This window comes from Pinus tabuliformis, chromosome 6 (assembly GCF_031772625.1).
Source record: "Pinus tabuliformis cultivar Carrire ecotype Pingquan chromosome 6, CPIR1, whole genome shotgun sequence".
In the NCBI taxonomy this organism is placed as follows: Eukaryota; Viridiplantae; Streptophyta; class Pinopsida; order Pinales; family Pinaceae; genus Pinus; species Pinus tabuliformis.
The window spans coordinates 744,729,044-744,742,533 of NC_142292.1; the positions used below are offsets into that span (position 1 = coordinate 744,729,044).

Consider the following 13,490-nt stretch of genomic DNA (forward strand, 5'->3'; position numbering starts at 1 on the left):
GCAATAAAAGTAGAGTTGAAACTATCCCACATTCTGCCACTCTGTCTGCATTCTTCAACCAATTTCAGAAGGTCAGCTCCCAGAATGTCGAAGAAAGCAGAGTAAAACTCTACGGTCCAACCGTCCGGTCCAGGGCTCTTATCTTTTTTCAACCATTTAAGGGTTGCTTCCAGCTCACCCATGCTAACTTCCTTTTTCAGATCCATCCCCGCTTCCTCGTCCACAAATTTGGGAAAAGTCTGTGCAATGCACAAGATCTCCGCCACTGTGGCATGCGGGGGCTCCTTGTATATCTTCTTGAAGTGTGCGGTGGCTAAAGTTGCGAGCCCTCAGAAAGTGTTAACTGTAGTGCCATCCTCCTTCTTGAGCTCCTAGATGGTATTAATCGCCTTTCTCCCATTTGCATGTCTGTGAAAAAACTTAGTGTTGTCATCTCCCTCTTTGAGCCAAATTGCTCGACTGCGGAGCCTCCAACACTCTTCCCTTTCTTTCAAAATTTGAGCCCTTTTGTGGAGTATATCAGCCATCTTATCCTTTTGTTCCTGCGAGATAAGAATCCCCTTGGAATCCTCCTCTAGTTTAGCGATTCCTTCCTCAGCTGATTTGAGTAATTGCTCGTCCTGCTCCTTTTTCCTCCTTGCCCATTCTATGGATATCTTCTTCAGCTCACACATATTACGGGAAAAACCTGCTGTGATGAGTCCTTTTGAACCCATCGAGTGGGCCTTCCAATAGTCACTGACTGCTTTCATGTAGCTTGCATCCTTTAACCATGTAGAGTTGAATTTAAAGGGGGCTTTGGGCTTGTTATGGGCAGCTGTCAGCTCCAAATAGATTGGCCTATGGTCAGAGACTCCTCCCGAGCCTATCCACTGCCTGACCTGATAGCCTCGATTGACTAAGGCTTCTCTGATCAGGAAGCGATCCAAACCCCTAGCCAGACTGGCCGCTCCAGTTCTATTGTTCCTCCAAGTTGGCTGGATCTTAGTCGAGGGGATGTCTATAAGGTTATGGGAGTCCAACAAATCTTCAAAGAATGCCGACAGAGGATCCACCTGAGCATTAGGTCCCCAAGACTCCGCAAATCCCATTGAGAAATTTAGGTCACCTCTGAGGATGATATGGTCTTCTTGGAAGGAAGTGGAGGAGAGCAGTTTCCGCCAGTAGACCTCCCGGTCCCAGCAAGGCCCATAGATGTTAATAAGCCTTATATTGGTCTCTAGGGCCGATAAGTAGATGTTGATACCCAGAAATCCCACCCCCCCGCCAGACATTAAGCAACCTAAAGGAGTGGTTGCATAGACCCACAGATACACCCCCTGAGCGGTCTATCGCGTCTAGTGAAAAGAAGGTCCAACTGGGGAGCCAAGATTCCAGGAGGGCTGAGATGGAGCTGTCGGGTCCAAGAGTTTCTTGTAAAAATATAATGTCCACGGGTTCCGAATATAGTAGGCATCTCATGGCTAGTTTTTTCCTCGGGCTAGCTAGCCCTCTGCAGTTGAAGGACAGGATCTTCATGGAGGGAGAGGGGATGGGGCGCCTTCTTCTCTAAGACCCCAGGGAATTTGTGATTGTCTGCCATAAACTATCTCTACTCCTGCCCAGTGCCTAGCCTTTGAAAGGTGGGAGGGCCGCCCCCGGGGGAGCTTAGGGAGATAGGGGAAAGAGATAGACCCAAAGCCAATCGCATCCTTGCCAAGCGAGCGAAATTTGGATCACGTTGGGTAACAGTGGTCCTTACAGGGAGAGTGCCTTAGGGAGGAGAGGGGAAGGGATCCCGGTAGGGTGGGCAGGGGAGGAGAGCCCGCAGAGGGGGAGACCACCATGGGGCAGTGTAGATAGGGGAGGGAATGTAATGGGGGGGAAGGGGGGGCAGCAATGGACACAGGAGGGGAGGGGGGACGCACCAGATCTACCACTAAGGAGGGAGAACCAAGGGAATGAAAAGAAAAAGACATAAATATATCAGAAACAGAATTAATAGAGTGAGAGATAGAGGTAGCCGTACCGGCGGTGAAAGCCTCCCCTAAAGCCGCCTGAGCTCGCGTCAACGGCGGAGAGGGTGGCCTGGGTGGAGTTTTCCCCTGCTTCTTGCTAGGACCAGGTTTAGTAGAATCAATTCTCTTGTCCACATCATGTGTCGACTGCTCCTCCATCGGCTGCTCTTTCGGGGTAGACACCGGGGGTGCCTGGAAGTGCTGCTCATGATAACTCTGTCTCTGGCCCCTGTTAGGGTTGAGGGGGCAGTCTCTAAAAACATGTCTGACCTTATGACAATGCTGGCATCTGTAGGGCACACCCTCATAGTCTAGAATCTACTTCCTGGTAAGATTCCTCCACTGAATGGTGATGTATTCTTGCAGACCCCCACAAGTATCCATATGCACCAGGATTCGAGCATAGGACATCTTCCCCGTGACAAGGTAGGACTTATGCGAATCCATGTACGAGTCGAGTGTGTTCCCAAATCTCTTGAATATTTCTTCCGACCAAAAATGTGGGGGAAGCCCAGGAAGCCTGAACCAAATAGGTCCTATCCCGAGCTGTTCCGATTTCGGATCAAAAAGTCGCGACCATCTCTTCAGGTGAACCGGGGCATTGTCAAAATGCCAGTAGGAGGAAAGCACCCAGTTGGTATGATCCGACTGCGCAAACCTGAAGGAAAACCATCCCCACATGAATGTCTATATGGTGGGGAGATCAGCGAGTCTATGGCCCCAAACCTCAGATACCCATGCTTTGACTCTTTCCGCTGAGTAGTTCCTGCCTTGAATCCTTCCAACTAAGACTCGATCCTCTATATCCATGGATTTTTCCAACTGAATGTCTTCTTCCAACCGAAGGATGGCGTCGTCGATCTTCAATCTGAAACACTTCACCTTCTTCCGAGGTCTCGCCTCCTCGGGTGGTGTCACCCTTGCGTCCGAATTAATCCCAGGGGGTGTGTTCACCTCAGAGCCGGGGGGCGGTAAAGGGGCGTCAGAGGGATATGGGGGGAAGATGGGGTTATCAGGGGGAGGGATGGAATCGTGAAACTGATACAGCGGAGCTGGAGGCGATGGGGCTGACGTGAGAGGTACAGAGGAAGGACCACCAAAGAGGGGGATGTAGGGAGGGTCAGTCCATGACTCCGGGGGGTTAGGGTTTAGGCGGCCTGAAGTGAAACCTAACGAGGACGGGGAGACAGGCGGGGAGGAGAGGGATGGTTAGGTAGGGAAAATGTCCGGTAGGATGATTGGACGACCAAATGACCCTGAGATCAGAGGCAAGTTGGCGATGGTCGCATTTAACTCACAGGTGAATGAAGTGCGGTTAGCTCTCGCTGAATGCAGAGTAGTCCAAACAAAGCCTTCCGACAGGGGATCCTTTGAGTAATCTACCAACTCGAGGTCCATAGTTGTCAGGAAACGTTATTTCCAGATGCCTATAACCGACAGAGAAAGGTGGAACCAGGGGAGACAACCCTAAACAGAGGGTCACTGCTGAGGTAAACCCTATACAGTAAACCACGGTAAAATTGTAGTAGGCTAGAAGAACCGGGATAAGGAGAAACTACAGCCCAGGTACCAGCCTACGTGGTCAATCCGATGCTTGCCACCTGCTGCAGTGTTCTGGCTCCACGCTCTATCAGCCGTACTCTCCATCGCTGTCATGCTTCAGGACCTCCATCATTCTCCCCTCGCAATTGTTGACATATCTCCAACAACATCACATTTGTGTTCTTTAGTTCTCCTCCCAGCTGAACCCACATTTCTATATTAGCTTTTGTAAGAGGCACAATTCCTATTCTTGTTGATGGCCTCACAGGTGGGGTAATTCCAGCTCCTTGTCTCATGTTGCTTCAACTTCCTCTATGCATCATGAACACTTTTTTTTTTCACATATGCCCAAATAGGCCATAGTGTACCAACCTTGATGCTCTGATACCACTTGTAACATGCATTAACAACAACAATCCACATGACCCTATTATTAACCTTTGGGGAAAAGGATGGTTCTTTTATTATGCCTTGGACTATTTTGATATGTAACATGATTTAACTATGATTTAAGGTGTAGTTTGGCTTATCGATACAATCATGTTTTTGGCATGATTTCCAAGCATCGGTAGTGCCATCTAGGCCTCTAATGCCATGTAAGCCTTCCTAGGTATCTCGAACATTCCAACGCTCATTCTGAGGCACACCAAGGTCTTCCCTTCACTATCGATCGACGTGGCGTTTGATCCAATGACTTAGTTTACTCCTTGTCGGTTCAGGGTAAGTACCTGGTTTTCTGTCTTGGTCAGTCGGTCATTTGCTCCGTTCCTTTTACTTAGAGAGATCTGCTCACCAAACCCACATCCGGATAGGGTTTCATTATGTTACAAATGGTAAGTTTGGTCTTATATCACTTATATTGAGTGTATTGCTAACAATCGCTCCCTCTCTACCCATTATGACTATTTTTTTTCTTCCCCTCAACTGAGGTCGCGGCTTGCCAGAGTGATAAAGAATTTCAACTTCCAACAACACTTAGTTACATGTATATGCATGACAAGGTATTTTGAGTTGGGTATTAGGTTATCAAGTCTCTTTTTCTTTCATATCTGTTACTTTTTATGTATACACGGTGGGGTTTTGACTTTTCTATTATGGTTGCCACAACTCACTGGTTCCTATTTCGACACCATGCCATCTCAAGGTAACAATTGCATGAAACATCCCTTTTTTATTTTTTATTTTTTATGTCGGTTCTATCTTAAATTTTGTGTTTAAATTTTTGGGTTTGGTTGTCTATATATTGCAAGCATTCCAATGTTAGGGTTTGAACCCTCCTCCCTTCTGGTCATTGTGATTTTGACAAGAGAAAGCTTATGCGTTCAGAGGTGCAAAACCCCTTATGCTGGTTCTCATTTTGTTACAGGTTTTTCCAGTTCCTACTTTCTACCACCAAGGTTTGACCTTAGAATTTAGGTTTGTGCTTCTAGTCATGTGATAATTATAGCTAAGGGCCCAAATGATTCTGACTATTGTTTAAGTTGTGTACCTTGAACATTATAATTTGGTACTCGGTTATCTTGGAGGTGGTTGACCCATTGTAGATGTGTCACACTTTAATGATATAATGGACTTCTAAATTTCTGCATTTAGTTGTTAATCCTTGCAGTGTATATATGTGTAACAATATTTACATTGTAGCTCTCTGCTTTCTTGAGAGGTTATTATTTGTAATAGGGTTTGTGTGCTTGCAAATTACTTTCATGTATTCTTTTCATATGTTATCTATGCATTCCTCACCATCACCCCAAAACTGGGGTTTTGGGTAATTTATTTGAATCTCAAATGATAGTATACATAGTTATACAAGTGTGTTTTTCTTGTTCTAATTTTATTGCATGCCATGAGATGGACGAATGCATTGTAATCCTATTTGGAAAAAAAACCCATTTTCTGTCGGTCTGCTTTTAATTCTTCTATTGATTAAAAGTATTTTCAAACAACCCTTTATTCCACACGTCCTCCCTAACCTTGGTTTACAAAACAAATAGTGTCCAAAATTGTTCCCAGGTTGTCGACTAGCTGACTATGTGTAATTTTGAATAATATGACACTTATTCACAGAGATTATCCTGATTATACACTATCGTGGAATGCATGCATAATACATAACCTCCTCTACATTGATCATCAATTTTGCGAAATTAAAAATAATGAAACATCAATCGCATGCGCACATTAACACAGTATGTAAGCCGGGGAAAGAATACAACTGAAAACCCCACACTATCTGTATATTATAATGATTTAGAACATGTAACAATACATAGTACAATACTCCTCACAAGTACTCAGTACTATCTCCACCTGTTACACACAAAACTAGCTCAGATCTGAATCAATCACAGGTTCAAATCTCCTCCACTGCTTGCCTGCCTCCACTGTGCAATCCTGCATGAGAATAGATGAGTATGGCTGATCCAAACTCGTATTTCCCTTGGCTGAACCACACAATCCTCATTGGCAATACTCAATCCATTGATTGTGCAAATCTCATGCACAACTATAGTCACAACTGATAGCAATCTCAACCTCTAACACCTGTCTCCACTGAACTGTCCATGCACTGAGTTAACTAATGTATTCTTTAGTTGCTTTATGAGTTAATAATTAGTGAATTAATTAAAAATTAATTCACATCACTCATCACTAGTGTATTTGCAGTTAAACTAAATACAACTAGTTCAACCAAGTCAAACTGAACACAACTCCATCAACTCCTCAATCAACTCCACCAAACTCAATCACTTGAGTTCTAACTGAAGTCCATCATGCAATAGCTCAACTGACCCATAAGAAAAGCGTATTTCCTTTTGACAGCTGCATGTGCCACATCTGTAGCTCAAACTGAAGTGCTCCAAGAGGATAAGATAATGTTTATAGTCCAAATATTATTATGAGCTAATAATATTCGACTATTCTATTTTTAGCCTGGCAGTGTAAAAAGAGACTCTGCCCATATATCTAAAAATAGACTCTGCCCATATGTCTAAAAGTAGAAGTCCATCTATTTTTACTAACATGACCAATCATCCACAAATGGAATCTTGCAACTCATGGACCATTATCCATATGTCTAAAAATAGACATAGTCTAAAAATAGACTTTGCGCCAAAAATAGCCTGCGGGCCCACCTAGTGAAGGCGACTTCTTTCCACTAAGCTCCATCATCTTGTTGCATTCTCAACACTCCCTCTCAACAAGATATGGATTATCAACAACCCCTATCCTGCCTTGGTGGTATTCAAATTTGCTCCTGGTGAGCGCCTTCGTCAAGATATCAGCATCCTGATCCTTTGTTGGAATGTATGAAAGTAACATGATTCTCTGCTGCACACAATCTCTGATATGATGGTACCCGATGTCAATGTGCTTAGATATATCATGAAATACTGGATTAGCCGAGAGTTTAATGCAACTTTGGTTATCACAATAAATCACTGTAGGCTCTAAGAATGAACCAAACAACCCGACCAGGACCTTCCTCATCCATATAGCCTCGCATGCAGCCAAACTTGCTGCCATATACTCGGCCTCTGCTGAACTGAGTGCCACAGATCTCTGCTTCCTGCTGTACCAAGAAACTGTTGTCGACCCGATACTGAAAATCCCTCTAGATGTGCTCTTTCTGTCCGTTGGGCTCCCTGCCCAATCTGCATCCGTGAAGCCACATAGCTTCACCTCATCCTCCTGTCTGTACCACAACCCATATCCTGATGTGCCTCTAAGATAACGCAATACATGCTTGCCTGCCTTCCAGAAGAGCTTGGTTGGCTTAACCATAGCTTGTGAAAGCTGGTTAACAGCATAGCATATATCGGGTTGTGTATTGACCAGATACGTAAGCGACCCCACCAACTATCGATAAACAGTGGCATCCACTACTTCTGCTGAAGTAGCATCCTCCCTCCTCCAACCTCCAGGAAAAGGAGTATCAACAGGCTTGCAGCCACGCATGTTGAACTTCTCCAGTATCTCCCGAGCATACTTACCCTGAGAAACAAATAGTCCATCACTGCGCTGCCAAATTTCCAATCCCAGGAAATAATGAAGGAGGCCCAAGTCCTTCATCTCAAACTCCTTAGCAAGATCATTCTTGCATGAAAGTATCAACAACTCATCACCTGTTAGAATCAAATCATCTACATAAAGTACAATGATAAGCAACTTACCCTCCACCACAATCTGGTATAGGTTAGGATCCGCCTCACTCTTGGAGAATCCAAGTCCGGTGAAATAACTTTCTATCCGTGTGTACCAAGCACGTGGTGCTTGTTTCAACCCATACAATGCTCTCTTGAGCCTACACACATGCGACTCGCTGCTGAAGATCTCAAAACCTTCGGGCTGCTTTATGTACACCTCCTCCTCAATGACTCCGTTGAGGAATGTAGTCTTCACATCCATCTGATGAATGTGCCACCCCATCTGCACTGAGAGAGCAAGAATCGTCCGTATGGAAGAATACCTTGCGACAGGTGCAAAGGTCTCCTCATAATCGATCCCCTCTATCTGTGAAAAGCCTCGGGCAACAAATCTTGCCTTGTACTTCTCCACACTCCCGTTAGCTACCTGCTTCACTTTGTAGATCCATCTCGAACCCACCACTGATTTCCCCTCCGGTCTTGGGACAATCTCCCATGCACTGTTTCTGACAATCGAATCATACTCTTCCACCATGGCATCTACCCATGCGGGATCCTCCACAGCTTCCTCGAAAGAGGATGGCTCAGTCACAACACATTTGCTCACAAGAGCCATGTATCCAGTGTACCGATCAGGTGACTGTCTCTGTTTGCGTTGAGTTGTAGGTGGTCCTACAACCTTCTCTGCATCTTGAGCCAGTCACTCAGCCTCTGTAATGCGCTTTCGCCCTTTGATGGTTGGTGCTGCATGAGTGGTCTCTTCCACACCATGAACTTCATCCTGTGGATGATCCACGTCCTGAAGCTCATCCTCAGGAACTAATAGTTCCTCATCTGCATGCAAGTGTGGCTCCCTCTCAAGCGAACAGTTCATGGCTTTCTCCTCCTAAAATTTTATATCCCATCGCACAACAGTGTTGCGACTGTTTGGAAAATACACACGATAGTTATGGGGCGTATCAGTGTACCCCACAAATATCCCAACCTCTGCCGTCGGCTCCAGCTTCTTCCTGGCATCCTTCGTCACATGCATGTAAACGTTAGAACTAAAAATCCTCAAATGAGAAATATCATGCCTCTTACCAGAATAAGCCTCCTCGGGTGTACTCATGCCAAGTATCCTGTGAGGACAACGGTTCTGCACATATACTGCAGTATTGCATGCCTCCGCCCACAAGTGAAGGGGTAGGCCCTGATCATGCAACATCGCCTGTGCAACACCCATGATCGTTCTGTTCTTCCACTCAGCAACCCCGTTCTACTGTGGGTTATGGGGAGCTATGAGCTCTCTTCGAATCCCTTCTGCGCTGCAGAAGTCCTTGAACTCGCCAAAGATGAATTCACCACCATTGTCGCTCCTAAGAGCCTTCACCTTCTTCCTCGATTCCTTCTCGACCAGTGCTTTGAACTCACAGAACTTTGAGTATGTCTTGCTCTTCTTCTGTATGAAGAAGATCCAACACTTTCGAGAGAAATCATCAAAAAAGATCACATAGTACCCGTGCTTTGCTGTCGAAGCTACTGAGAAACGTCCACACACGTCTGTGTGAATTCTCTCAAGGATTTTCATGGCGTGACTATCCTTCTCGTGAAAGGTGGCTTTCACAAATTTTCCCAAAGTACACCCCTTGCACTGATCTGACTGCGCAAGAGTGCCTTTAGGAAGCCCAATAGTAATTTGCTATAGTATCTTCAAGGCTCCATGGTGAAGGTGGCCCAATCTCCTGTGCCACAACTCGCCATCATCCAGGCTCACCAATCCTTCTGCCTTGCATGCCATTGCTGCGCAGCCATCTACATGCAACTGATAAAGGTTCCTGACTCGAACCCCTATCTTCCGGGTGTCTCCAGTTGTCTTACTGCGTAGGAAAGCCTTTCCGTCGCTGAAAACAACATCATATCCCTTGTCTTCTAACATCGCCATAGAGATAAGATTCTTCTTCAATCCTGGAACATGCATCACTTCCTTCAATACGAAGGGTTTACTAGACTCCCTCTCAAAATAAATGGTACCGATACTGGTCACACTGTATCTACCATCATCGCCCATCTCGATGTGCACTCCAAGATCTTTCTCCTTTAGATTAGAAAACAAATCTCGATCTCCTGTCATGTGAAAAGACGCACCACTGTCCAAGAACCATACCGATCCCATCACATTTGATACCAAGCATGCGATCAATGAAAACTCAAGCTCAAACTGCAAGGCTAAGGCCTCTCCCACTGCAGATCCAGTAGCTTGCTTATTTTTCTTCTTCTGCGGACAATTTGTGGCATAGTGTCTGTGCTGGTGACAGTGAAAGAAATTCACCTTGGACATGTCCTGCTTCTTGCCTTTCACACCATAATGAGAAGCGTTCTTGTTCTTCCCCTTCTTTGCTTTGGCAGCCAAAGCACAATTTTCTTCATCAGGTGCCTTTGATGAAGATCCGTCCCTGGTATTCCGCTTGATCTCCTCCTGCACAAGATCTGACCAAAGTCTCTCCCATCCTGGAAATTTCTCCTGACCATTGACAGAGTCCTGATAGGAATGCCAACTCTTCGGAAGACCAAGGAGAGCAAAGCTCACCAAGTCCTCATCATCAATAGTTACCCCCACACTTCGCAACTCATCCCTGCACTGAGTGAACTTCGTGAGATACTTGGGCATACTGTCTCCTTTCTCACACTTAATGTTTCTGAGTTTATCCTTGAGCGCCAACTTCCTCTAATCGCTCTTGCTTTGGAATAGATCTGTCAACGCTTTCCACATCAAGTATGGAGAAGCCTTTCCATGCAGGCTGGACACAATGTGATCCTTCATGCCCTCCAACAGAATCCTTCGACACTTTGCTGTCTTCTTTTGCCAAGCCTCAACTTGAGCAGTATCAATAGGCTTTGGGACCTCAGCCTCTATGAACTCCTTCAACCCATTTTCATTTAACACCGCCTCCATCCTGTCTTTCCATGCAATATAATTCGAGCTACCCTCAAGAGCATACTCCAATCGCAATCCGTTGAAAGACATTTCAACTTTGACACCAAGAAAACACTGCTGCAAATTCGAATTCCACCAGCTCAAAACTCAACCGCTTTTGATCTAAAATTCGTGAGAACAAAGTATTTCTTGTACAGAGATTGACTGTATGGGCTTTTACCGGATATCTCACCTTCCAAAGGAAGGATGAATCCAGAGGCTACCTGGCCCGATTACAGACTCTGCCTGAAGAAATAAAATGTAAACACTTTCTGAATAATAGATCTGATGATCAACTCTCCTCTGATACCATGTAGAAATTTTGAATAATATGACACTTATTCACAGAGATTATCCTGATTATACACTATCGCGGAATGCATGCATAATAAATAACCTCCTCTACGTTGATCATCAATTTTGCGGAATTAAAAATAATGAAACATCAACCGCATGCGCACATTAACACAGTATGTAATCCGGGGAAAGAATACAACTGAAAACCCCACACTATCTGTATATTATAATGATTGAGAACATGTAACAATACATAGCACAATACTCCTCACAAGTACTCAGTACTATCTCCACATGTTGCACACAAAACTAGCTCAGATCTGAATCAATCACAGGTTCAAATCTCCTCCACTGCTTGCCTGCCTCCACTGCGCAATCCTGCATGAGAATATATGAGTATGGTTGATCCAAACTCGTATTTCCCTTGGCCGAACCATGCAATCCTCATTGGCAATACTCAATCCATTTATTGTGCAAATCTCATGCACAACTATAGTCACAACTGATAGCAATCTCAACCTCTAACACCTGTCTCCACTGCACTGTACATGCACTGAGTTAACTGATGTATTCTTTAGTTGCTTTATGAGTTAATAATTAGTGAATTAATTAAAAATTAATTCACATCACTCATCACTAGTCTATTTGCAGTTAAACTAAATACAACTAGTTCAACCAAGCCAAACTGAACATAACTCCATCAACTCCTCAATCAACTCCACCAAACTCAATCACTTGAGTTCTAACTGAAGTCCATCATGCAATAGCTCAACTGACCCATAAGAAAAGCATATTTCCTTCTGACAGCTGCATATGCCACATCTGTAGCTCAAACTGAAGTGCTCCAAGAGGATAAGATAATGTTTATAGTCCAAATATTATTATGAGCTAATAATATTCGGCTGTTCTATTTTTAGCCCGACAGTCTAAAAATAGACTCCGCCCATATGTCTAAAAATAGAAGTCCATCTATTTTTACCAACATGACCAATCATCCACAAATGGCATCCTGCAACTCATAGACCATTATCCATATGTCTAAAAATAGACATAGTCTAAAAATATACTTTGCGCCAAAAATAGCATGCGGGCCCACCTAGTGAAGGCCACTTCTTTCCACTAAGCTCCATCATCTTGTTTCATTCTCAACACTATGCCAAGGAATAAATTTGGAAACACTGTTTCTTCAACGCGTTCAATTTCTTCATTTGACTAAGCTACTTTAAGGATTTCCACCATATTATTGCGTAAGTGCACATTTTAATGGTTTTATTAGTAGATATTATTTAACTTCAAGCTTACTCATGCCTCTCTTATAAATAAATCTTGACTGATATTAACATGGTTACGGGGTTTTCCCTTTTCTTTATCATGCATAATTGTATGCACTATTTACAAGGTCGCCTATACAATTTTTCGAATGCATTCTTTAATGCAAATACTTAGGGTTTACGGTGCTATATTTCGTAGATTCCCATTAGTGTTTTCCTCCAGAACTGTAACTTAAGTTACACACACACACACACACACACACATATATAGAGATATATGTTCCATACCCTTGTTTAAACCCTTAAAAAACTTGAACAACAAAATCATGAAAAAATTTCCAACGGTAATTTTACACAGGTTTTTCCTTCCAAAGGAAGAGCATAACCTGTTAAGCATACATACAGAGCCTTTTCTTATTACAGATGACTACATTTTGAAAAAGAACATTTACACAAGTTCATTACTCTGTAATAAAAATAACTCATTAACATACTTATATGTTATACTATCTATCAAAGAATTCACAGGTGAGACCACAACACCTTACCAACGAGAATTGGAAATTACGTCTAATTTATCCCCTTGAGCTGCTCAGTTCCAGAGCAACCAATTTAGCTAGTGTAGCACCCTCCTCCTACATTTACCCAAGCTAACTGGTCCACCATGGTAAACATGCGACAAAGTAACCTATGATATGATTTGACCTTCTGGATCACCTTAAGGAAGTGGAACCAACAGAACAACATTTTAAAGACCTCTTTCAGGAGCCTGATTATCTTCTTTATTCAAAGGTATCGCTGCATTCGGCCCCAGTTCGTAATGGGGCGGAAAAGCCACCCGTAAAATATACGCTGCAGGGGGGTGGCTGCGACCTTTAGGAGCCCCCCTTAGTGGGGGATCCGGGGTAGTGCCCTCGAGGCTAAAAATTGATGTAAAATTGCCATGTAAAATGTTGTAATTTCATAGTCAATCTAGGTCGTTCATTAGGCGGAGCGCTGACGGTAGAAGTTGTGTTTAATTTATGATTTTTTGCCCTAGAAGGCAACCCCTTTCTATATATGAGGGAATTGTATTGCGTCTATGTATATATGTATATCGAGTGAGGAAGAGAGAGGAGACTTAAAACGAAGAGGGAATTACAACAGATCTACTGTAGGTTGTATCTCTTCAGTTTGTTGGATAATATAAAAGGAAGGACTGGATGTTTCTTCGTGGACGTAGCCCAAACTAGGTGAACCATGTATATTGGTGTCTCTCTTGTTTTATGCGTTTTCTGTGTTT

The 13,490-nt window shown here is 43.8% G+C and overlaps 1 protein-coding gene across 1 annotated transcript; it reads right to left on the reverse strand.

Moving 5' to 3' along the window:
- Positions 1-371: 371 nt before the first annotated feature.
- Positions 372-1,091, reverse strand: LOC149260882 (uncharacterized). The gene has a single exon (XM_089461314.1). It carries the CDS (start codon positions 1,089-1,091, stop codon positions 372-374), a length of 720 nt encoding a protein of 239 aa, XP_089317440.1.
- Between the last annotated feature and the right edge of the window lie 12,399 nt (positions 1,092-13,490).